General features: G+C 38.4%; 1 protein-coding gene across 1 annotated transcript in view; it reads left to right on the top strand.

Moving 5' to 3' along the window:
* PTPRN2 (protein tyrosine phosphatase receptor type N2) overlaps window positions 1-21,713 on the top strand; it is a 644,507-nt gene extending 622,794 nt beyond the window's left edge. The window contains exons 21-23 of the mRNA XM_072153967.1: window positions 1,980-2,044; window positions 9,220-9,293; window positions 14,552-21,713. Of these exons, the coding sequence (XP_072010068.1) occupies window positions 1,980-2,044; window positions 9,220-9,293; window positions 14,552-14,623 (211 nt within the window). The 3' untranslated portion in view covers window positions 14,624-21,713. The remainder of the gene's footprint in view (window positions 1-1,979; window positions 2,045-9,219; window positions 9,294-14,551) is intronic.
* Window positions 21,714-27,526: the final 5,813 nt, after the last annotated feature.

The following is a 27,526-nucleotide window of genomic DNA, read 5'->3' as shown; positions in this document are numbered from 1 at the left end:
CTGGGCATTGACATTTAATTTAATTCACCCGCCATATAGATACATTTCTTCAATCGGATGTTATTTAAAAAAACGTACCAATGTAAAGATAATTTCCCACAAATATATCCATGTTGTCCCTTAGAAAAACAAGATTGTTGTCCTTGGATACGACCTCCTTTGCTGCAGTGATTGAACAAAGCAACGCATTGTTTTTGCATATGAAAATGATGGGAAATTTACTGTACTGTTATGTACTGTTACTGTTATATGCATGAGGCCTGAATTCTGTTGGGTTAATGAAACAAAAAAAATGCTACAAGTCTATAAATAAGTACAATAACTTAATATTTTGAGAGTTATATGAAGCATACAGAATCTTTCATACTTTCCTTTTACATACTTTTTTCCTGTGGCAATCCAGGTTTACAGAAAGGGCTCCATACTTCAAGTCTGATCACTTCCAGGGTCTGGGGTTGGGTATACTCAAACACATTTCTAAGGGACAACATGGCTACATTTATAGGAATTTATGTTCACATGGGTACATTTTTTTAATAACATCAAATTGAAGAAATGTATCAAAAAGGAATACCCCTTTAAGGAGGAACTCAGTACATTCGACAGAATCATAGGCACTCCATGTGCTATTGTATGGTGCCTCTGTATGTTGAATCATTTTGAGGATAGTCAAGAGGATTTGGCATTTCGGGGAACCCAAACACAGTTAAGTCTTGGGGCCTCCTTAATACACAACTTCCCTATAAGTAACACAGCGAGGAGTCAATTGATCTATGGCCTGACAAAATCAGTATCAGTGTCCTGACGACATCCCAAACCTCCACAGTTTCCTGAATTTTCTGCTTTCTGAAAACTATTCAAGACAAAACCTGCATCCCAACCATTGCATGCCCCCCCCCCATCTCCGTGGCCCTATGCAGCTGGGTGGAATGTATTATATATTATAATATAATGTACCCCATGAGATAATATAAACTTCTGCATGAAATGGAGTATAGCTCAACCTCTATATGCCATTGTATTAATTCAGGGGCAAACGGAGACGAAGTAGGGCTTGGTAGACTTTCATTGGATGGTATTAAGGCTTTGTATGATTTGTAGCTTTGACTCACAATACTGTCATGTGCATGAGGCCTGAATTCTGTGGGGTTAATGAAACAATAAAAATGCTACAAGTCTATAAAGAAGTGCAATAACTTAATATTTTGAGAATTATATGAAGCATACAAAATGTTTCATAGTTTGCGTACTATAGTTTTCTTTTACATAATTATTTAAATATGTTAAAATTTAAAATTTAAAGTAAAAAAGTATAACGTATTAAAGTATAAAATGGCATAAAAACAGAAAACAAGACACAACAAAACCAGCACTTCTCTGGTTCTGAGGCTGCATGACACAGGGGAAGTACGTGGTGTACGTGGAGGTGGAGACTAGTTTAGGACATTTTTTTAAAGAGCAGCATCCAAGAATCTGTGTGGTATTTGGGTTATTCTGTTCAACCTATTTTCTTAGTTTATATTTCAAACACATTTTGTCTGTGTTCAGTTTACATTCAGCCCCCCCCCCAAGTGTATGCCTACCGAGCAAGTGAAAGAAATTCATTCCTACGGAAACCCCTCTGCGGCTGCCGTCTTTCACTTTAATAGCTTCTGCCCCACTTTCAATTGGAGTTTATTTATTTACATTGTAACCAGATTCTTGTTGTATAGAGGCTTTTTTGTATATGTTTTTTTTTTTGTTATAGAAACTAGCTATATGGAACAATAGTTAATCCCAATGAACAGCTTGCGTTGATTAAAGGCTTTTTTGGCTTTTCGTATTTTATGTTTTATGTTACCACCCCCTCTTTTAAATCCTCTTTTGCTCAGCTTTTACCCATACTTTATTAACAATAAAATTAATAGGAGAGCAACGCCCCCTTGACTTTGTTGCTTTTCACCATGGATATGCTAACAAAATTCTCTTGTTGTTCACAGCGATGGTGCAGGGAGAAGTGGGACCTATATCCTGATTGACATGGTACTCAATAAAATGGCTAAAGGTGAGCTTCAAAAGACCTACCACCTTGTATCTGCTAAATGTATGCAGTTGCTATGGTGACAGAATACAGTGTTCAGCCGCGAGTCTTTCACTTCAGACAGAATTCCCTTTTATTTCAGTGAATTTTAATGAATTTTGTGAATTTAAGTAAAGGGGAGTTAGGTGTTATAAGCATGTGAATACGGAAAGTATATTATTACAATTGTAGCTATAGAAAATTCTAGAAGCTCAGCACTTGTATCATGGTATAGGTCTCATTTGCATGATAATACACTGTACCCAAGGCTTGGTGTTTTTTGCATAATATTTTTAAGATTAGGATTACACTATTTATCATAGAAATATAAATTAAACAAATACACAGCATACAAAAAGTAATGGGGCTAATTTACCAGGGTCCGCATTTTCGCTTGGTATTTTCGGGGATCGCGTCGCATGCAATCGTTATGTGTCGCAATCGCGCTGGCTTTCACGCAGCACAAATTGGGGGGGCGGGCCGCCGGACTATCCGACGGATTCAGACATTGTTAGGGATTTAACATTTAAATTGTGTCGCAATACCAAGCACTTACATACACCGGGAAGAAGAAGGTGAACTCCGGCGGACCTGAGCAGGGAAGCGACAGATGCAGGATCTCGGGCGCACGATCTTAGTGAATCGCAGCAGCTGTGCAGGATCGTCGGACAATGAACATTGGGGATCGTGTAGGGACAGGTAAATAAATTTGCCCCAATGTGTTCTTTGTTTAGATTGAAATTTTATGTTCTCAGGGACCCCCAAATGTTCTTAAGTTTGAATTAAAGTTCTGAGATGATTTCAATAAGTTAAAAAGTTAAAAAATATGTCCAGCAGTTTTGACCATAAAAAGCTACAGACAGTGTTAGGGAACAACCCTATAAAGCCGTCCCTGAGACCCTCATGTATATGGTTAATACTAGAGCTGTGAAGAGTAAAGTTATAATCCAGCTCCGCGGCTCTTGCAAGGGCTGTGGTTGGGTCTTTCAGTCTGCAAAGCTTTCTGCTCTCTGCATTGTGCTGCCCCACAGCCCCCCTTCTCTGCTACAAGTAGGAGCTGTATCAAAATTTTGGTTGGATACTTACAGCAGTCACTATGCAGTGGGGAGGGGCTGTGTAGCAGTTCAGTGCAGAAAGCTCTTCAGGCTGAAAGATCCACCCACAGCATTAGCATAAACTGGATTATAACTTCCCCTTTCACAGTCCTGCTGCTCCTGTTGCTCCCGTTGTCCCACGCTACTGCTTATCAGTGCGGCGCCTCTGTTTATAGAGGCAGATGCTGCCATCTGACTACTTTCGCTCCTCTGATGCAGCATTGGATCTAATGTGGCGTGGGACAATTGAAGCAATGGAGAAGGTAAATTTAAGGGTTTTTTTTATTATTACAGCCCCCCAAAGTGGATATAATGTAACATATAGACATTATAAATATGAAGCAGGACAACACTGCAAAACTCGATTAGTGCATGAAAATGTTGCACAGTTTTTGGCAAATCTGCTAAGGTGCCATAAAAAAGTTGGAAATATAAGAGAAAAATGACCACAATATTCTGGAAACTCTTTTCTTAGAACTCTGCATTATGTGACAAAATGATCATTACACTGACCTTCAAGACATGAAAATGCAATTGTGCCTTTTTGAGGCTTTTGTGCCCCACACACTTCTTTAATGAAAAAAAAATTCAGGGAACAGGATGGGATCCATACATTCTTTGGATACATAACCTTTTTACAGAGGTTATTCTCATTTACTCAAACAAATCTTTAAAAAAATGAATTATGGGGGATTTATTGTATTTTTTGGACTATAAGGCACACTGGATTATAAGGCGCACCTGATTATAAGGATGACCAGCAGGTGGCAGACCTGTGCACTGTTCAAGGCAATTGTTGACTGGTTCATATATAAGGTGCGCTGGACTATAAGGCGCACCTTTGTGAGAAATTTCTGAGAAAAGGATTTTTTTATAGTCCGAAAAATACAGTATCTATGCTGGTAGCCCATTTTTCTGCTGTACAACCACTTAATTGGTGCAATTCCTGGCGTATTGCCTATATCATGTGTAAGTCTTTAGTACCTACATTTTGCATTATTCAAAAACATCTCATTATAAGGACAATACAGTAAGTGACTCTGTGTGCAGAATACATATACTAGTGAAACTATATTTGGTTAAAAAAATGCATGACCTTTATGCAGAATATAAAAAAAATAATTAAGTACAGTATAATTTTATCATGCAAATATTATTTTGGTCCTTTTAAAAAAAAGACCAAAAAAACTCCATAAATATTTTGAACTAAACAGAGCATCAATGATAAAGGCATAAACCTGTTCATTAGCCCCCCCCCCCCCCCAAAAAAAAAAGAATTATTGACTGAAAGAGATGGCAGAAGCTGTAACAACGGGCATTGCAACATCTTTTAAACATTAGCCAAAATTAGTTTCAGGCCCATTGTTACAAGATGTGGTGGCAAAAAAAAGACAAGCCTCACAATATATACTATTTCTATCTATACAAAAGTAAATGAGTGGGATTTTTCTAGCTTCGGCCTTTTCAGTCACTCAGGTTGACTTTGTTGCATGAACACTAAAGAATGTCATTTATTGACTCCATTCTAGCATGTAATGTCAAATTCCATTTTAAGTGTGTGCTTAGTCTTGCACAATAGAAGACAAGTCATGTGAAACTGGCCGAAGAATGGAGTCACAGGGATTTCTCAGATTGGTGACCGCCATTTTGTGTTTGACCTACTCCCCTATGCCAATGGGGTGTGCAATTTGCAATCCGCTGACCTGTTGCTTAGGCTGTAGTTTAACTGAAAGATCAAAGGGCAACGCGGGCATTTCAACCCTGCTGAGGTGGGCCTTTCCCAGGCTGTCACACTGTGAGGCAGCCAAAGGTTTTGTTCTGACAGGAATCTAGGCCCGGTCTGTGAGGCCTATGTCTTCTTTGTCTGGCCTGAGAAGTTTGAGGCCCAGGTTCAGAATCTAGTGTTCATCAAAATGATCAAAGCCTTGAAGCCTTGGACATGAAATCTTTCTTTCCATTTCCTTTTTTCTTAAAGAATGAATTGTACAAGTACCAAAGAATGCTATTTTCCAAAAAGCTTTTATATTAAGTGCGAGCCCTAACTTCAGAGTCCTTCAGTTGTACACATAAAAATGTAAGTGCATTTTCAGTCTGGGCCCAGCTGCTGGACTTGCATCTATGAGTATTTCTAAAAAAAAAAAAAAAAAACTAGAAGCCTTTAAGGATTAAGGCCTTCAGTCATTGAGAGTGAGTTTCACTTTAAAAAAAAAAAGGAAGAAAAAAAAGAAACCCTGAATGATTTGCGTCCTTGTTCTACTGCTAAGTATATTAGAAAGCAGAGAATAATGTGCGTAAAATCAAAGTGATGGCTCCGCAGTGGGAATGGAGAACATCTGTAAGACGACCTTGTCCTTAAATGTACTAAAATGTATGAAGCAAGTAATATGTATGTATATACGGTATACAGATCAAATAATACAATTTTATTACTTTTAATATTTAATATTTTACTACACATTTTTTTTATCATTTATATTTAGACGGATTCAATAATCCTATTAATCCCAATTAAAATTGTGTATTCCGGACAGTAAATGTGCATCTTTTTTTCTAACTTTACACCTCCTGTAGCTTGGCTTTTCTGTGCTTATATTGGCGTCTTTTGGTCTTTCACAAGTAGAAGTGAGGGAATCTATTCCTCAAATTGTATAATCAGGATGGATTTTTTTGGCTATTTTCGGCACAAATAGTTTAATCCAAATATTTTCAGAATAATGATAGTTTAATGTATTTGTCGAAATTTACATTGCTTTGCATTTGGTTTGCGTTATTTTAAATTTAAAATTTTGTAAAAAAAAATTAACAAAACGAGAGGGCTTTTTTTATTAAAAAAACCTGTGTTTAAAAGGACTAGATGGTGTTACATATAAAAATTTCTAGGACAATTAAAGCAGAATTGGTTCAAACCACATCATTTCAAATCTGATACAAATGGGTAAAACTATAGCTCAGGGAATCTTGAATGATTCGCTCATACCTATTCATAAACCACACCCTTTTCCTTGCTTAGCCGCGCCTCTTTGTCAAGAGGTGTGTCAAAAGCATCTAATGCAGAGTAAAGCTGCTGTGGTTATTGGTCCAAATCAATTATTATGAGAAATATTACAATACGTATTATCAGACTCTAAGACTACTAATAATCATTTTATTTAGCATGGTAGTTCTCTTTTTTTTTTACTTTTTCTGTGATTTTTAATATATTTTTAACATAATTATTTTTCTAATCCGTATAAATACAAATATCTCACAATGACATTTGGGCACATTTATATAGGGTAGTGCACCAGTTTTCTGTCAGAATTTGCACATTCTTTTAGGTGTAAAGTGCTTGCACGGGTATTTAAGAAGTGTCCGCATCACTATTGTGTCTTACGCAACCGTTTTGTGGCGCAGCTGCACTAGGCACCATACAACACAAATTACGGGGTGTTCCAGTGCTCAGTGGGACCGTGCACCAGATTTATTATTCAGAGTCTGTTGCACGCCCTATATTAAAGGTGCACCACAAAAAACTTTCTTAATGAATCTGACGCACCGAGCATTATACACGGGCAGAGCACTTTTAGAGCAGTTTCCCACATTCTTAGTAAATGTGCCCCTTTGTCTCCATTATTATTTTCCCCTTTGAAAAAATCACTTAATTCCTTGTCTTCCAACTCTGGATTGATAAACAACATTCCCATCAGCAATAAAAAAGATTTTAGCAGTATACAAACATACACTTCAACTGTTGTTATATATTCTTTTTAATGTGTCTTATTTGTCACTCCATCATTAAAGATAAGCAAATTTACCAAATTCAGCGTCTCGCATCAGTCATATCAGCCATTAGAATCCATTAGTCATGCTATTTCTTAGGTTTGGGATTTGCTTTTGTCACATTTAAGTACATAATAGGTACAAATATTTCTTTGACTGTTTTTCTAGAGTGAATGATTTGGAAATCATGAGACACAATGGGCCGGGATTCATCAAGACATGACTGTTGTGCAAACCTTGATAAAGTCACAATTTCTGGCACACAGCCAGGAATTGTGACTTTTTCCCCCCATTATACCACCTCCAATCCAAGTGGGTCATGCTGAGCTGCAGAGTGGTCAGCTTTACAATTGCCTCTGCAGGTTACAGCACAATTCTGCGCTAGGCATGATGTACCAGGGCTTACTAAATCTCTCCCAATAGGGCCAATGTATGCAGGCTTAATGGCCCGTGCAGCTGGCTAGCGACGTGCCTGAATCACTAAATGGTTCCAACCTCTTAGTAAGCCACTGCATTCATGTGCCAGAAATTGAAATCTACTCCAATCCCGGGCTGATGTAGATTTCAACTATAACTTTAACTAAGGCATCCACGCCGTGGTTTGCTTTGTTTAGAATTATAATGTTTTTGTTTTTTGTTTATTTTTTTGAAGTGGCGTAAAAGGGCCAAAATTTTCAATAACAGTGATTATTTTTAAATGTCTTGTATGCAAGGCATCTGGCATCCAGGGCATGAAACATTGCCCCCCATTATATCTCTAGCTATTAAGTTCCCAAAAAGAAGGATTTTATGAGAACTTCACAAACAAGGATTTGGTATCAATTGTTTTATTTTTATCAAGGCTAACTATTTGGGTCTGTAACCCATCCAGTCACACACAACACTTCTCTCTTCATCATGGGCTATAATGTAGTGGGCAACAGAAGCTTGTAGTGATTTGACTGGACCTATGAAACTGCATATGTACATAATTAAAAATTCCTAGTTTATTAGCTCTGCAATATTATTTCAATGCTTTTCGTTCTGGCAATGTAGGTATTCATATGGTTACTGGGGGACATTTATATGTTAACGGTAATTTTTTTTCCAAGAATAATTTTTTGGGACCAACTTTTTGTTATCAATACATTTAGGTAGATGTATCTTAGCTTTTACATCTGCATTCAGATACCGTGATTCAGTTGCTATTCTCGGCGTAGAGCCCGGAACTGCACCTATTCCTCCCTCAATACTGGTTGGGGCATGCGCTCTGTCTACAGCCTGCAGGTTCGGTTACAGGCTACAGTGCAGTTGATTCACCATATCTTTTAGAAGGCTGTAACCTTATTATAGATACGGCTGGTGGGGGAGAATGACGTGCCAGTGTATGATACATAGCCCTAATATCTGTTTTATAAGGGGTATTCTAATAAAATAATGGTATATTAGTGGGATGTAACCCCCCTCCCCCCCCCTTTCTTATAAAGGACTGATTCAGTCTTACAAACTTTTTGTGCACAAGGTGCCCTAGATAGTAGAACTTCAACACAGCTCAATAATGAATTAAGATAATTAAGAGCTGGTGCAGTTGACCACACACCTGCATGACTAAGGACTGCTTAACATGAAAGGACCACAGGCAGAATCCCAATAAGACCACCTCTCCACCCCAAAGTCCCTATTACCATTACTATATAAGATTGAAATATTTCTTTAATCACTTGTAAATAAAATGACATTTAAATAAAGCATTGTATATGGTCTTAAAGGGAATATAGTGAACCCAACCTCATAAACTTCAAGTGCCTATAAAAAATTGGGGAATTTCTTATACTTGACTGTGTTGATTTTATGTCCATCCTATTCCTTTTACACATTAGCTGCTGGTTACATTACACATATATTTCATTCTTATTGATATGGACTCCTTCTCTATTTTATTAAAACATCTTTGATGCTTCTAGGTACAGAAGAATGGTCTGGATACCCATTCACATTAAAATCTCACAACCTTGCACCAATTGTGCCTTTATTTCAGCAAACGGTAATGGTCTTTATGAGCGAGATTGAAGTGATACAGCACACAATAGGCAGCCCTCCCTCATGAGTCCTTCTTTTTTTTTCCTATGTTGATGATAATCAAAGCTATACTCTTCTTTTTTTCTGTATGAACATCACAATTGCATCTGTCTGGCACGTCCACCGAGGCATGAATTAATATTTTTCAATTGGTCTGTTGTCCGAGGGGAACTGGCTAGGAAGAGATTGACAGATGCAGCTTGAATTATCTTGTGCTTAGAACTCAGCCCAATTTGTGGTTTGTTGCAGGTGCTAAAGAGATTGATATTGCTGCTACCCTGGAGCACTTGAGGGACCAGCGACCAGGAATGGTGCAGACAAAGGTACTGTCAATAATATCAGGGGATGAATGTATATTAAAGATTCTTTAGTAATTGTTCCTATGTTAAATGGAAAGCACATTCTGACCTAGTTATACACACATGACTAGCTGAGTTACTTTGCATACATTTCAAGTGAGCAGGTCTGAAGATTTATCCGAGCCCCTTCTTACTGTTTACATTAATTCTCCGACGGCCGAGGAGGTAGAGATCCATAACAATTAATATGAAATAAGATACAAAAGGAAACAATAACCTTTTCGGAGCTAATCTGAAGCTAAGATCAAAGTCTTATATACAGGATGTACTCTCAGCTACAGAGGAAATTAGAATGTTCTATATTTAATTCCGGGTATCTCTGCCTCCATTCGTCTGCACACACATAATGAAAAACCGCTACATGCTTCAAGTAAATTGTAATTAAATGCTCTCTAAGGGAACTAAGCATCAGAACCCAACTCTTCATCCGTTATGATTATTTCCTGCATATATATATATATATATGTGGGAATATAAAATACAGGAATGGCCAACTACCGTATTTGGCGAAAATCAATAATTAAAAAATTCGAAAATAGAAAGTGTCAGTTCTCTCTACCGAAGATGGAAGACACAACAAATGAGCAGAGCAGATCAACAATTATAGTTTTATAAAGTTTGCTTTAGAAGTCAGATATAAGTTTTATTAATTTTAGTTGCTAATATTAAATTATATGACTGAATAGACATTTAGGATAAGGTCTCATAAACATGGAACAATTTACAAGAACCATATATTTAGTAAGCGGAAAGACTGGCTCTGGTGGGGTTTGTATGTTTATGTTCATATGGATATATTGTCTGTAGTAGCAACATTTCTGAATGAAGTACAGGGTTACGTACAAGGTTCTGCAGGTTTGTTCTTAAGTTGAATTTGTATGTAAGTCGGAACTGTATATTTTATAATTGTAACCCAAGTCAAAAGTGTTTTTGGTCTCTATGACTATTGGATTTAAAAAATGTTGGGTTGTCATAAGAACCAGGATTAACAATAAATCTTAATTGCAGACACTTTTGATAACTGTTATAGATGTTTATTGTAGCCTAAGGATAAAGTACAGTAAATTACCAACATCCAGAGGTCCGTTTGTAACTAGGGGTCGTATGTAAGTTAGGTGTTCTTAAGTAGGGGATCGCCTGTATGTCTGTAGATAAGGACATACAGGCCATTATATGGCTATGTACAAAAGTGTGTGATTATATAACCATGTGCATGAACCCTATGGTCGATCTCTAAACCCAATTGCTTATCATTTCATTGTATGAAGATCTACAAAATCTTCATAGGATCAGATCACACAGCAGTTATTAGTTCTCTTCCGTTAAGGAAAACAATAATGCAAACCAAATACGCATGGTCGACAGAGGCACCTGTTTACCATCAGTTTCCATAGAGTTGCATTTATGAAAGGGTCATTATGGAGAAAAAAATAAAGTCAGCAGTTTTCATACTGGAAACCATTAATGGTGGTGTAATCCTAACCATCTCTATCTAGTAATTTGTCTTCAACCAGTGATTTGCTAGCCACATGCAGATTTATAACATTATTCTTATTACACTATTGTAAGTATTTTAAGCTCACACTGTATTATGTCAAGCCTCCTATTCACAAAAAAAATCCCACCAATTTCGTTAGAACTGGCCAACCATTTTATGTTCATAGAGCTGACTTTTCCCTGACAGATGACGTTGGGGGATGGAAGGATTTGGCATGTTGAATTTTTTTTTTATCATACCCAGTCCTTTGTTCTTCCGGGAGATAAGCCGCCACAAGAGGTGTCTGACAGTAGCTCGCTCTCCTCTCCTTAATGAGAGACCATGCACATTCAGCTGACAGCTATTGAATGTATATAGACACTTTAATGGAGCAGGCAACAAAAATGTATGGAAAAACAGAAGGACCTGAAGCCTGACACAAAGTTAGATTTTAGAAAACAATGTAGGGACTAATTTTGGGATTAGGTTGTATAAGTTAACTGGCAACCATTAACTTCATCCACTACAATCTTAAAAAATTCTAAAATCTAAAAAGATGGCACCCAGTGGTAGTAAAAAAAAAATCATTTCACTGTAAATCTGAATATTGATGGCCTTCATCTAAGATTAGGCTATCGATATCACATCAGTGGGGTAAGACTCTTGATCCCACCCTAAAGGGTTGTATTGCCCATCCCCCTTAACTGCAAATCGGGAATTTGAGTTTAATCCAGGACCCTTTTTATGGCTAACCTTTCTATATAAAATGCCATTATCAGTTTCATCCCTAAAAATGGACTCAAATTATTGCCACCTCTATCGATGGCTAAAAAGCCTTGTCTCTAACGGCCTTACAACAACATCTATGGTTAATTCCCGCTGTATATTATTATTTAAATAGGGGAAATATATTAATAATACAAATTTTCTGAATATGATATTTTGGTCACAGTTACAGACACAAATGATTAAAGCGAATAGTAATTGTGAAATGACAGCCCATGTATAATATAAGACTCATATAGAATTTTTGACCTTTCGTTATATTATTATTGATAATTTTTTAAATTCTTTTTTCCTTTTTGATGATTTTTTCTTTTAATTAACAACAAAACTGTGAAAAGGACACAAAAAAAGCCAATTAAATGTAAATATTCTGTAAACATCGCGCTGCCGTCATGTTGTGGGTTACGTGGTAATCACATTTCCATTCTGTTTCCAGACAGTTACAATGCCCAAATCTCTCATGGAAATGCCTGGTAAATTATAAGTATCTGATTACTTGCCAGGGCTGTGTGTTCTCAGGAGAATTAGACTGGATGGATTTAAACAAACCACACTATTCGCCAGCAGAATACTAATAAGAAATTGTGGACTTTTTGATTATTATAAGTCTTCGGATTAAAAATCAGGTTCGAAATGCCAATTAGATGACGTCCCCAGGCAAAAAGCCACCAACATTACTGTGCCAATAACATAATGACAATAGAAACTATTGTTAATATTTTCAAGGATTTTAAGAAATTTCAATTGCAATATTTCTGTTAGATAAAAAAAGGAAAAACAACAATATCCTACTGTGTATTGAACTGGCAGCTACAGTTCTTGGTGTGTTCCACGATAAATTCCCAAGGCTTTTCAACTTTTTATCTCTCATAAAATTTCACATGAATTTTCTGTCACAAAATCCATGTCAAAATGTGACATTGGCCTTAACAATGGAGATTTTGAATGGCATTTCTTTAAGAGAAGAATGGCATTTATTTCTAGAAGAAACCATATGGATTCCACTAGGAATATAAGGCATGCTGCTTCTGCCATTGGTTGCAAATTATTTAGGCCAATTTGAAGCAGAAATAGTTGGTAACTCCGTGGTTTGCAATTTTTCTACTCCATTTGAGTAAGAAGTTTTATACCAATTGAGTTTTTCACTGCCCATTGCTATTTTGAAGTCGCTATTTCCCAAAATGGTGGCGCAGTGGGGGCTCGGAAAGGCCAGAGCTGATAGGCTCTGCGAATTTAACAACTTTTGAGCTTTTTTCTGTTGAGAATGCTAGCTTAAAATGACTCTAGTCCCCTTCTGGAGTCAATTACAGTGAGCTGTATGTCATTTATATGACGAGGCCTGCAGCTTTTCATATTAGGCATAACTCTAGTCTTTATAAATGCCCCCCACCGAGTTCAGAAGTAGAGGGGTTTTGGCATGAAACACACTCTTAGGCTGGTCATACATACCTCGAGAGGCTTTTCTTTTACAAAACAAAGTTTCAACTCTGCTGTAAATCAACATGCCTTATATTAACAAATATTTGTCGGAGTAGGCAAACTTTTTACATAAAAGATAATCAGGTTTGGCTGATTTTGCTTTTATGGTGGCAGCAATAACATCAACACATTCCGGACCCCGTAAATGGTCTTTCAAAGGAATACAGCATTTTATTGGAATTTAAAGGCAATAAGGGTGGTCCCCTACTTAAGGACACCTGACTTACAGATGACCCCTAGTTAAAGACGACCCCTCTGCCCACTGTGAACTCTGGTGAAGCTCTCTGGGTGCTTTACTATAGTCCCAGGCAGGAATGATCAGCTGTAAGGTGTCTGTAATGAAGCTTTATTGATAATCCTTGTTCCCATTACAGCACAACATTTTGAAACTCCAATTGTCACTGGAGCAAAAACTGTTTTTGTCTTTTTCTACAATTTTATAATATACAGTTTCGACTTACATACAAATTCAACTTAAGAACAAACCTATGGAACCTATCTTGTATGTAACCTGGGGAATACCTGTACAAACCTTTTTAGCACCCCCCACAGATAAGGTATTGATTATCTATTCTGAGGATAGGCCAAAAAAGGTTCTGAAACCCCCTTTAAGTAAAGTGTGATAATACCTAGGTAAAGTGGTCCAGCATGCATATAGCAATATAAAGAATGCTACAACCATTGCTATAATGATAACAATAAGAGCCTAGAGGTTTCAAGCTTGCTCCTAACTTACTTATTCACCAAATTATGAAAAGAATTTAAAAGACATTGGCCATTTTCAGCAGAATAGTCCTACTGTCTAATGTGAAAGAGGCTAGACGTGCTATCACCCACAGGCTATTCCACAGAACGGTCAATCTGTGGAATAGCCTGCCTCAGGCGCTGGTCACAGCAGGGACAGTAGAGAGCTTCAAGAAGGGTCTAGATGCCTTTTTAAACCTAAATAACATTGATGGTTATGTTATATAGAATTGTTTCCCTTAAATCCCTTCCTCATCCAATCCCTTCCCTTCCTTGGTTGAACTTGATGGACAAGTGTCTTTTTTCAACCGTATAAACTATGAAACTATGAAACCCATCTTCTCTTAAAGGGTAAAATAGGATTAACATTGGAAGGAGAGGTGAAATACGGGATATAACTACTTGGTGCAGAAGGCTTCGGCCTCCTTTGCAAACCTAAGAGCGGCACTAAAAAAATCCTGACATATTTCTGAAAATATATTTATTTGGAACTACAGCAGGAATGTTTCTTGTGTTTTTAATGCAAATCATGTGTAGATCTGTTCACTTGTGTAGAGAATATATTGTCTTATGCATAATGAGCGGCTTCTTGGCAATCATGGCAGGTCCTACAATGTCTTCATGTTGATTGAAGAACATATTGCGATGATTACGATTCTCTTTCCTGGTTCTAGTAGAGCTACAACTGGAGAGACAATGTGATTTTACTGATTTTATTATTTTCTTTTTCTTCCAGGAGCAATTCGAGTTCGCCCTGACGGCCGTGGCGGAGGAAGTGAATGCAATACTAAAGGCCCTTCCACAATAAGTGTTTGACATATCTAAAGAATACCTGAGGGATCCTTCCCTCAACCCTCTTCTCCTATCAATCTCTTTAAACGTTGTTGGAAATTGTGACCTGGTGTGTGTCATGTATAGTAACCGCACAGAGACAGGCGTCCACATTTTCGTCCCCTGCTGGGAGAGCCATTTGCTCGCAGCAGCCCAATGATAGTATATAGGGAAACACAACTGGTCAGAAAATTGCTTATGCTTTTTCCTTTCGCTTGAGAAAAATAAAATGTCTTTTTTCCTTTGTTCCTTGCTTGAACATCACCATTGTTATTGTTTATTGTCTCCTATTACTTTTGCCCATACTTTTCAGAACAAGTCTGCTGTAATTCATTGCAAGCTATCGCAGCTCCAGTTCCATACCTACATCTTCAAGACCAAAACCATTGGCCTTATCATTTGATTAAATACGTTTTACTGATCAATAATTCAATTATTCTGCTTCTCACCGTATCACGTGATTTACAGGAATTCTCAAAAGTAGAAATCGACTCTGAAATTGTGGCAATTTAACAGACATTAAATTGCTTCTGTCCAGCGGAAAATTGATAAAAAAATTATGGGCAGTTATAAAGCTTTGCACGGTAAAGACATTTCAGAGTGGTTAAGGCGTACTTAACCTCCGAACTTTGCAAAAATCAGTAGTCAAGTGTGTGTACATGAGTTTGTATCTATAATGTGATCTCCTCTCTGTGCTGATGGGTAGAGATCTAGCTGCTGTGACTCAGTCCTCACCCTCCTCTCTCCATAGAACCATCTGAGCTTTTGTCCTTGCTGACAGCAGGAGGAAATTCAGCAAAAATTTCAAATTGAAAATCATAAGGTGGAAACGTAGAGATGATAAGAGCCAAAGGAAGAAGACAAATAAGCATTTTGCTCTGAAAAACTATATTACAAAGTTGATTATGTTCTGATTTACTTATGATTTATGCAAAGTTTGTCAAAATTCTAGTGACCTTTGAAGATATATAACAATAATAAAGTGTAGCTCCAGTCTAGCATGAAAAACATCTACCACTACCAGGCCTTATCCTAGAGGCTAGAGAGCAAACGGTTTCACATAAAGTTGGACAGTACTTCTTTCTAAAAACCACTCTGAGGCACTTTAAATAAATCTCTACCCTTATAACATACTTCAAAAAGTAGAGAGAATTGGAGCAAATGTAGAAAAATTGATTGCTTTAGAATAGCTGCCTATAGAAACACATGAAATCCTAACTCTCATTGGTCGAAGAGCTTTTTTTGAATGGAGACATGAACTTAATTGTTTTATATGGTCAGATACTCCACTTCATGCTCAAGTATGATAGATCTAAAGCTGTTATCCTCATGCATAAATATTGGCTGGAGTTGCCCTTTAAGTTATTTTATTAGAGAAGCGAACATGGTCGTTTTCTAAAACTTTTAGTAAATGTTTGGTAACTTTTTGTTTTCAATGCCGAATGGTAATTCTCTTGTCAAATATAGAAATCTTTACCGTACAAAGCGTTTGTAGGTAAATATGGTGTCATTTATATGATTGTCTGTACATTTTTGGGTTCATTTCCATGCATATTATTTTTATTAGACAAAATGTAGACTTAAAATAACATGTATAATTATAGAATATTATAGAATATCTCATAAAGTACAAAAATTCATGGCACATACTGAACACTGGAAAATAGGGCGTGGTAAGCTGCAATTTGTTGAGGAAGCTAGACCACTTTCCCTGCAGCACCCCTACAGGCAAAATAAACAACTACAGAGAAAAGATTAACTAGCTGAGCAGCACTGGGACATGCCAGGTCTTCCAGAAAGATTGACTTTGTAGACCCAATCATTACAAATTCCCTAAGAAAGTATTTGAAAAGAATTTTTGAAACTAGACAAGCATTTTTATAACGGTCACTTTTAGGACTTCACAGAGGGAATGCTATGGTAACAATTGCCTCTTAGCTCTGGTGTAAGAGGGGGCCTCTCTATAACAAAAGCAGATTATGATATTAAAAATTGTACTTGGTACAGTAGTTCCGGAAAATTTTGAGTGCAGTCAAAAGTGAAAGTAAAAGGGACAAAGTTTGAGATTAATTTTTCTAATACATTAGTAGTTTGCCTTGGTTTGCGCCCAAAAACTGGCCTACATGATTTGCATTAGATTTGCTTTGTGTTTTAAACATACTTAGCTTCTGGAAAAGAGAATAGGACTAACAATGGCTCTAACGTTGACCTCTAATAAAAAATTTTGCCTTAACATATTGATGTAAATCACTGGAGGCCAACCAGAGGTTGTGTAGAATACAGCATTCTATGTGTAGCAGGATGCAACAAATCTATGACCCATCATACATCATTTGGTGCATCTCTTGCCTCGTCTAGTTCGAAGCAAAATTGTGACCCTGTTTTATTACAGAATCACTGCCTTCCATGTAGCTTGGTTTAGACAAAAACATGACTATGTGTTGATAGAATCCCCATTGTGTTTTGATCCAAAGATTAACAACAGATACAATAATGGACGTACAGTGGGTATTCTTGTAAAAAATATCCCCATTGATACAAGGTGCTTAGAAAAGGCAACTAACATCGAGGTCATCATCTGCATTTGTAGCACAGGAATAGATGCATTGTAAAAGTTAAGCTATGAGACTCTTAAGACCTAAGTAGCCTGAGCTTTGCCAGTAAATCTCCGAGACTTGACAGTACATTAATAGTGATGGAATTACATCGGAAAATCAGCTGGTGCACGCCACTGCTAAAATCTGCTTCTCGTACCGCAGAAGCGTTACATTGTGTTATGGTCATACTAATCGGATTAGGGGACTTCTTGTGGACCAATTAGAGCTGACATTCATTGTAAACTACCGCAGCATTTCATCTTTACACCCATCCTATGGGATTTCACAATACATATTTTTGTCAGTGAGCAGAATATTTACAAGTCTATGCTATAAAAAGATGTGCTCTTCTGCCAGGACGGAACAGAAGCAACACTATACATATTTATTCTGATTTATTTCACAGCAGCTGAGTTATTGTTCTACATGGATTCTGAAAATACATTCACCATGAATAATTTGTACCACTTATGGCCCTTAAAATCAGCTAGGAACTGATGTACGACTTATTTTTATTCATTTTTGTATATACCTAATGTAAACCTGGGCAAAGTAATAGGCAGTGTATCCCATTGCAGTCCATCGGTCTAGAAAATGCTGTTATGTGCTGCAATGAACATAGGTACCCTACGGATTTGCAAAAAAAGTTGTCCAAACCCTAGTTTCGGACAGGCAATCTTGTATGTTACTGGCAGCCTCCCAGCAAAATCTTATCATACCTAAGTCTACATTCTCCTTGGGGATAATTGGCTGCCCTAGTCATCGGGCAGAGTTTATTACCATGTCTGCACAGCCAAACCCAACATACATAGAAATCGGGACAAGACTTACCCTAAATTACATTCACCATATAAACATTTGCTTACTTTGCGCCTTTTCCTTTTGAATGGCATATACAAACTGGAAATGATTGACAAGCAGTCAAGTAGTAATTACATGAAGTTGTACTTGATGCTAAATGTCAAGACGAAGGAGTAGGGTCCAGCAAACCTGAACTGCAATGTTTATATATGTGCCAAACATTTATGAGCCACAATATACAAAAGAGATCCAAAGATCTCATTAAAACCCATCGGTTATCATTGAGCAGCACTTCTACCAGATTTCCACCTTAAGCTAAATAAATTTAAAGGGGCTCTTGGGTCTGAGTTCTCAATAAACACCAACTGGTAAAACCCGCTGGCAACATCACTGTCAGCAGTTATCGTGGGTGTAAACCCCTTAAATGGGATCTTTCATAGGATCGTTACTTTCGAATGACATCATGTTGGGTGACAGTCCTTGGTAAAATTGTGGAACACATGCCAGTAGCATTTAGAAGATTACCAGTTGGAGTTTGCTGCATCTATGACTATCTGGAGTTTGTACGAAACTCCAGGCCTGTTATTCTGTGTGATCTGTAACAGTGTGCCATTGGCACACTGTTACAGATCAGTATCCACTTTACCTTTAAACATGCAGTTTACTGTAGTATTGCAGTATATAGTAGGAGAAAACAGACCACACAGGATTGGGTACCCAAACCAGTCTTTTGACGAAAGTTCAACTGAATTCAGTGAACCCGAACCCAAATGGGATCACTCATCAATACAAAGGAGAAAGCACAATTTTACCTTTCCAACAACCATATATACCTTATACACAGCTGCACACTATAACTATAGAAAGGAAAGTGCAAATATATGATAAAAATATATATATATGTTTGTATGTATGATAGGAGTGGTACGTAATGCGATAAAAGATACAAAGCTGGATTTGGTGGACGCAGTGTGAAGTTTCTCTTTAACTCTTTACACACCTAATAAATGGAATGTAGCTGATCAGCTATATTTTGTTTCTGCACACAAAACAACTTTTCCCGCACATTTCTCCTCATATAAAGCAATCATTCATCTTCACAAACATGAAAAATGTTACGTATATATCCACAGCCACCTTGTGTAGTACATGAACTGACATTGATAAATGGGGAATTATTCCAAATAGCTATTTGGTTACATTTTATTAGTTTGTAATACTTGGTGTTCTTAGAGGCATTATCCATCCATCTGAATGTAATTTCATCTTTAAAAAGCTTCATACAGTTACCATTTTAAGTTTACCGCTTTCCTGCATTACAGCTTGCATTATAGTCCAGCAGTACACAGCTAAAATTTACCAGCACCTTTAGTCTTTACGCCTATTACAGTCAGTCCCTGGGTTACATACAAGATGGTTTCCTTAGGTTTGTTCTTAAGTCGAATTTGTATGTAAGTCGGAACTGTATATTTTATAATTGTAGCTCTAGACAAAAAAAAATTTTCTCGTGACAATTGGATTTTCTAAATTTTTTTGCTGTAATGGGACCAAGGGTTATCAATAAAACTTCATTACAGACACCTTACAGCTGATCATTGCAGCCTGGGACTATAGTAACATCCAGAGAACTTCACCAGAGGCCATAGAGGACAGAGAGGTCTGTCTGCAACTAGGGGTCATCTGTAAGTTGGGTGTCCTTAAGTAGGGGGTCGCCTGACTGTATTGGTGAAAAAACAGCTTTCTGACTGCATAGGCTAAGGATATATCTGTCAATAAACTTTTCCTATAGTAACTATCATACCTGTTACTGTATCTCCGGATTATAAAAAAGTTGTAACCTAGGATCAATGCAAAATAACAAATGTAATTTATTTCAAAATTTACGTAAATTGTATGCAGGCAAATGTGGCTCAACAATAAATGTACATGTGCAAGTGTTACTGAACCCTCAAAAAACATTTGATGTTTCATACATTCAACAATCTTTGAATAAATCAGAAGCTCTGTTTGTATACATGAGGATTAACACTGTTTCTGGCCATTTTGTAATCCTCATTCTCGATAACGATAATTATTGATAACTTTTTTTAGTTGCCTCTGAGCGGAGCTGAGCCCTAGGGTTATTCTTTCCTCTCCTCTTTTTTTATAGAAATTCTGTGAGATTTAACCTCTGTCCTTCTTGCTAGCAATATGGAATTCATCAGAAATTAAACATTTTTCAGGATCGGAAGGTAGGATTGAGTGAACCTGAACTGCAATGTTTTGGTCCCAAAACCTGGACTTAAACCAGAAGGTTGGATTCCTCTTTTGGGCTCACAACCTATCTGTAATGCCCATGATCACTGCTGGCACTGGCAATACTGGCAATACTGATGGTGAAGCGATACCACCATTTTCCCTTTGAAAGATTAACACCTACGATCAATACCACCACCGATTGTGGGTGTTACCAGTGGATTTTCATGTTCGGGCTCCCAAACTTTTGTACAAAGTGAGGCTGAACCTGAATGGGTCATTAGAGGGAATTAAGGGACCGGAATTAGGTCCATTCCGAAGTGACATTGCATTACCTACAAATACATTTCAATGTACAGCAGATATCTAGAGGGAAAATTCAACATGTCACACGTCATATGTTAGACACTTTATTTTACAGATTTTTCGCCAATCATTCTAATCTGAAAATGAGTAGTTATGTCTTGGAGCAATCAGCAAAAAAAGTAATTATACCGCTCTGTCACCGCTCATCACTATGAACGGTTGGTCTGAGGCAATCACGACTCATTTCTAAAGTTATTGTTCCTTTCGATTCATCATAATTACATGGCGTCCACTCAGTACAGTACATCCCTCATATCAAGTCACATTTCAGTTTACAGATTTTTTTTTCCTGTTAAATATTATACAACTCATGGCAGATGATTAAAATTGTTCCTTAGTTCATAAACAGAGTTTTTTAAGGGTTACATCCAATGGTGAGGCCATCAAAAGTAATGGGGGAGAATAGGAAAGAAAAATAGAAAGTCTCCCTCTTTCATGGTAATGTAGTGATAGGAGCAGGAGCATAAGGAGAGGTGAGCCTCTTGCCTCAGGCAGCACCACCTGCAGCAAAATGGGTGGCAGCAACCGGGGACCAAAAAAATAGTGTCTCTTCACACTTGATGTCAACATTGGTGTAAGACACTGCATGGAAAACCAACTTACTAAAAAAATAACCTGATATATTACAATTGGATGGGGGGGAGTGGCGTCATGTTATAGCTTGTCTTAGGCAGCAGATAGTTTAGATTCACCCCAGGATAGGAGACATGGATGGCATCAATTTTGGTGGGATCTTTTGATTGTAAAATAATTTCCTTAAGTGTACCTGATATTCTGGGTACAGAACACACACCGGGTACTTATTGTAGCCTTTTGTTTTTTTATCTACAAATCGGAATTCTTATTGTTACACCAGCAAACAATCAGTTGTACTTGTGTATTTGTGCATGCTCCTGTATCTAGACATCGATTTGTTCTCCTCCACTTTCTGACCTGCTAAGACTGATAATTTTAGACTCTTTATATGTACATAATAAAGATATACAAAGTATTTTGTTCTACCTCTGTAAAAAAAAATCATTTGTGAATAAAGGTTACGTTGTCTGTGGAGTATTGTGAATACTGCAATATCGTCTCTTTTTCAGTTTTTTTACTTAATATAACATAATACCAATGATTTCATCTTCACCTACATTGTAGCTAGCTTGTGAGGCGTGCCATCCCGAGCCTAAATCATGGACAACATTAAAGGTTTTCTGGAAAAACTGGAGGAAGGGGCAAGAGAGGCAGAAAAAAAAATGTACTTACCCTGTCTGGCTCCCAGTTCCAGTGTCCCTGCCCCTGTGCCCATTGTCCATGGTTAGAGATAAGCAGGATTCCTTTTTAAGAGGTCCTGAGTTTGGGTGCATTCCTGAAGATGCAGACATCAGGTTTCTGGATGGCTAGCGCCACCTACTAGCTATGGCTGTGATTGACCTGGGGCTGCATGACGGCAAATAATGCAATATGTCTGAGTTTTGCTTAATGCACCCAGACCCGAACTTGAAGTTTGGGTCTATTCATCTCTATCCATGGGATCACAGACATGCTTCGGCCAGTGAGTGTGCTCCGAAGATTATGGGACATCACATCATGTGACCACAAGGGGTCACATTTTTGGTCCACAGGTATGAGGTTCAGGTGCCAACATAATAATTGAGGTCTTGGATTAATGGCCCCAGACATAGCACACAGCAGCAATATGTATGTATCTGTAGGTAGACATTTATAAGTGTGTACATGAACTCACTTTAGGTACGGCTATCTTTTGGTTATGGTTTGGCAAAAAGGCCATACAAGTGCTCCTCAAGCTCTAGAGTTATATGAGTGCTGAAGATCCTGGTCATATCATAGAAGTGCATAACGCAATCAGGGACACTTTCCTGTTGTCAGGAAAAACGAAGAGGGTGTTACAGAAATTAGAAAACCTAAGGGCGTTTCTCTTGTGAAGGAAAAATTTCAACTTGGACAACCCTTTTAAGATTTAGTGTCACATTTTCAGATACCCCATTGTGATGGAACTATTATGGACTCTGTGGAGTCTACTAGGTGTTGTTGGTGTCTACAAACAGATCTGCCATCCATTGGCATCTAGTGATGACATGCGATTCTCTAGAGTTAGTAAATGATCTTAGCAATGCCCTCTGGGGTGCTGGAAAAGGAATTTTTTACCAACTAAAAACTGTTTTAAAAATTCTACATATATAAAGAGTATGTAAATGTGGGGAAACCACCACAGATTCACCGACAAGTGGTTACTGATAAGGACATATGTGTAATTCAGGAGCTCCTTGCTAGTGAATTTTCATGCTTGGCTATGCATGTTGGTCAATAGCTTTTTTTGCTCTGCCATTTCAAATTAAGGAAATCTCAGATCAGAATTAAAGGGGTCAGGGCATTTACTGATCGCTGTGACCTTTTCTCCCAAGGCAGCCATGTCAGTTCCAGCTCACAGGCCTCTTAGTATGTGATCTTTTAACAAGAAAACCCATCAATCTGTCGGTATTACAGAAGTTCTTCAATGACAACCACAGCAAAACTAAATCTTCTTTAGGATAATTCCGACATGGTGGCTTGATCATTGATGTGGTTAGATTTACATAAAAATCAAAGCATGATGGGAGTTTCTATGGCATAAACTGTTCATTCTAGTTTACAGTGAATTTCACTCTTTCAACGTAGATGGGTAATATCCAAGCTCATGCAAAATTTTGGAATGGATCACTATGGACTTACTAGAAGTGCCCTGGGTTCCTAAGAGTTAGTCTCTAATATATAGCAGAATTTCAGCTGGAAAATTTTCATCTGCACATACTTTCCAACATGGATTTTGACAATGTACCCTCAGCATTTTTTTTTACAAAATGGGGCACATTTACTTACCCAGTCCAGCGCGATCCCGCGGTGCATTGTCTGACGAGGATTCGAGTCTGCCGTGATTCACTAAGGTCGTGCGCCCGAGTTCCTGCATCCGTCGCTTCTGCGCCGAGGTATGCCAGAGTGCACCTGCTTCTTCCCGGTGCTTCCCGGTTTGTCCGAATCAGTCGGGTTGTCCAATGGCCCGCCCCCCGATTTCTGTTGCGCGCAATCCGATCGCATGCACCAAAATTCCAGGGCAACTCGGCGCAAAACGGAAATCGTTGGGAAACCCGACGAAAATGTGTCCTACGGACCCTTAGTAAATGAGCCCCAGTGTGTATAATTCAGTTGTCTAGGATTTGGCCACTTTTAAGAACGGTATGTTAACACATTTCTGAAATGAGCACATGAAGAGATTTACATGTACTGGGCCCTGGGGTTCTTCATACGACCCCTGGGCTGCCAAGGAAGCAGTCAGCAGCTCCGTGCCCTCCGTGGAGGATGCCAACTGGCCAGGTGAGTACTTCTGTATCATCACCATGAAGCAGCGTCTATAGGGTTAAACAGCCAGTATAACGAGTATCGCGATCCTTGCTATTACTGCGGGAGCTCAACTGTCACACACAACCGAGCTCCTACAGGGATCACATGGATTCTACTTCTGAAACCAGGCGATAGCAGAGGCGTACATGTACTTCCTAATGGGCCAAGGTGTTAATATTCTGGTCCTATCAGAACTCTCTGAATGGGTTCTGGTTTCAAGGTTCTGAGCTTGTGAGCCACACCCAGGGCTGCCTATGCTGTGAGCTGGAATTGACAGCTCTGTGCTATTCTCAGCCATGGGTTGAGTGATGCAGGGCCTAACCAGTCAGCTGTTACAGAGCAGTCCAGGAACTGAATAAATGGTTAATCCTAAATTCACTCTTGGTGGTTATACTTAGTCCTGTGACTTGCAGTCCTTCTTTCTATTTGTGTTTTTCTGGAGCAGTATCCTGAAACTTCTTCCTGAGCATTTATCCAGCATGAGTCAGTACCCTGAACCCCAATATGTTTTAGAACCCTGTACTAGAGATAAGCGAACCTAATGATCGGATTCAGTGTTTGGGTTTGGGCAACCTGAAACGCACATGTTGCTGAACAGCCAATCCAGCAATTTGACACTGAAACATCCAACCATAACTATGATTGGCCAGGGGGTGTCCCTCTGGCCAATCACTGCCATAGCTAGCTTCTAGGGGTCCGCTCATCTCTACCCTGTACCTATCCCTATATCCAGTCTGAGTCAGTGCCCTTTACCCCAGTACAGGCAGTCCCTGGGCTACGTACAAGATAGGTTCTTTAGGTTTGTTCTTAAGTTGAATTTGTATGTAAGTCGGAACTGTATATTTTATAATTGTAACCCCAGCTGAATTTTTTTTGGTCTCTGTGACAATTGGATTTTAAAAATGTTGGATTGACATCAGAACCAGGATTTACAATAAAGCTTCATTGCAGACACCTCTGATAAATGTTATAGCAGTTCATTGTAGCCTAGGAATAAAGTTCAGTAAATTATCAATTACCAGAGGGCCGTTTGTAACTAGGGGTTGCCTGTAAGTTGGGTGTTCTTAAGTAGGGGACCATCTGTACTTGAGTCTGTATTCTGCCTGATGTGGAACCCTGAACCAGAACCTGTAGCCTGTATCCTGTAGGAGAAATCTGAGCCTGTTCCCTGTTCCTGATCCTGTACCCCGATCTTTGCCTGAATCCTGTTCTTGACCCTAAATGCCCTTTCCTAAAGCCATTTCCTGCTTGTCTTATATTTGTATACTTGTATTTGTCTTTCTGTTCCTTGCCACATACTCAGAGTAGGGATAGTGTTCTGGTTGATATCTGTGACGAGTACAGCCAGGTCAGTTATGTAGGGAATTGGGGTTGTGGCCTGCACCCCCTTTCTTTTTTTGCTTTAATAATATTTTTCATACTTTGAGTTGATTGTTTTAAGATATTTTGCTACCAACTTTCCCATAACAATGGTCCTGTCAAACTAGAGTACATGACAATGTGTCACTGCGCTGTATCTAAATGGCACAATCATATCATAAAGGCCTCCAGTTTTACGCCTATCATACCATAACACATTACCTTAATATTTGATTAACCCAAGCACTGGAAGAACTCTCCTATAATCGGAGAAGTATTTCCAGATTGACAAGTGAGAAGAATATAAGCATCATTATTTCGGGGAAAGCGTTGTAAGGTATGCCGCTGCCCTTTAACAACTCTTCATTTGTGGCAAAAGACAATTTCAGGGGCAGCTACAGTATTTCCACTCGGAGAAAACAAAGCCGCATTGTCCTGCTTTTCTGAACTCAATACAAAAAGGTAAAGAGAAAAAAAAATCTTTCTAAATGAAAATTGGAGTGTGCGGTTTTGTGGGAATTGCAAACAACAAGAATTGCTTTCATGGTTACTTTGTTCACCTTTCTGGAAAGAAAAACCTTCAAATCAATTCTCAGCTACAGAAACCTAAAGTAGTGGACACTTCACAGCTGGGCGGCTTCAATGAACAGTATTGAGCTTTCTAAGCAGGACGCCAGCAGTCCTCCTCTTTCTTTTTATTGACAGACGCTGGCCAGCCCCTTCTCCTTCCATATAGAAGGCACACAGCAGGAGCTACAATTTTATCTTGTGTTTGAATCAAAACTTCCAGCTGTTTTGCCCCGATGGGTGGCGCAACGACCTTGACCCGTCCTACCGCAACCTCGTGTTACTAAAGTTCTAGTGACCTTCCCTCATTTTCATTCAAGCCAGACAGCGACTAGTAAGAAACTTTGCAAGAAAAAGAAGAATTGCACAAAAGCTGTTGCCATCTCCATTGTTACAGAACTATCAAATTTTTATCTAACAAACAAAACAGAACAGGAGGCAGCGCTGCTGAATGGCATCTACCAATGCGGATACATAAGACTGGCACAAATAGAGAAATCTCTGAAGGTTGACTTTGCCTCTGAAAAGATTATGCACTTTGTGGAAAAATGCAAAGGATCCATTAGTGAAGCAGATTGCAATACGCTTTGTCTAATGCGCTCACCTTCATATCCACAATTGTCAATTGTAAAGCATTAATCCCGTAACAGTGTTGATGGAATGGGCGCCATATTCACTACAAAGGAAAGACAAGGACACATGTGATTTCTCACTTATGTACTACACATTGGCCTACTTCGTACTTGCTTTGTGCAAAAACGTTGGGTTAATGACACATTAACATGGAATATAAAACAGTAAAAAACAACACAATGAGGCAGTCAAAGTACCATATATAAAAATGAGACAACGCTACTACCAGTGTTTGACATTGTTTCGATCATAAGCGTAGAAAATGATGGGACAATATAAATGGCAGTTCATAAACAAGAACGGTTTTGGGATTACGATACAATAGTATCATACAAGCATTCTTGTATTTTCCATTTTCCCCCTAAACTGTTAAAGGAAATCTGCCATCAGAATCCATCATGACAAACCAGGGACACTTACTCATAGATCCAGGCACCGTGACTGTGGTAATCTTCTTATATTTGTTACCCATGGCCTCCCTCCATTTAAAATCAACCTTTAAAATTATGCTAATGAGCCCCTCTGATCTGCAGCTTTACAGGCTGTTAAACTGTCTCATCATCCCCCTGCTCCCTCAGCACTTCCCCTCTCCCTCTCCTTACTCTAATTTCATGGCAACACTGAGTTTCGGCACACAGCTGGAGGGGGAAGTGCACAATCTAACATGAAGGGCTCTGATAACACCCCCTAGAGCACTTCTGGCTCATTAGCATAATATGAAAAGATGATTTTTAAAAGGAAGGAGGCCATGAATAACAAATATGAGAAGATTACCACAGTCCCGGTGCCTGGATCTATGAGTAAGTGTCCCTGATTTATCATAATAAATTTAGATGGTAGATTTACTTAAAGTGTTTACATAGATCCATGACAACCCCTAATCTAAAAAAAGAGAGAGAGATAGGTCCAAATTAAATATTGGTAATGTTTAAGCAATGTAA

The sequence above is a fragment of the Engystomops pustulosus genome, chromosome 5 (genome assembly GCF_040894005.1).
Source record: "Engystomops pustulosus chromosome 5, aEngPut4.maternal, whole genome shotgun sequence".
Taxonomy (NCBI): Eukaryota; Metazoa; Chordata; class Amphibia; order Anura; family Leptodactylidae; genus Engystomops; species Engystomops pustulosus.
The sequence above is the reverse complement of the archived record's forward strand: the minus strand, read 5'-3'. Positions and strand labels throughout refer to the sequence as shown.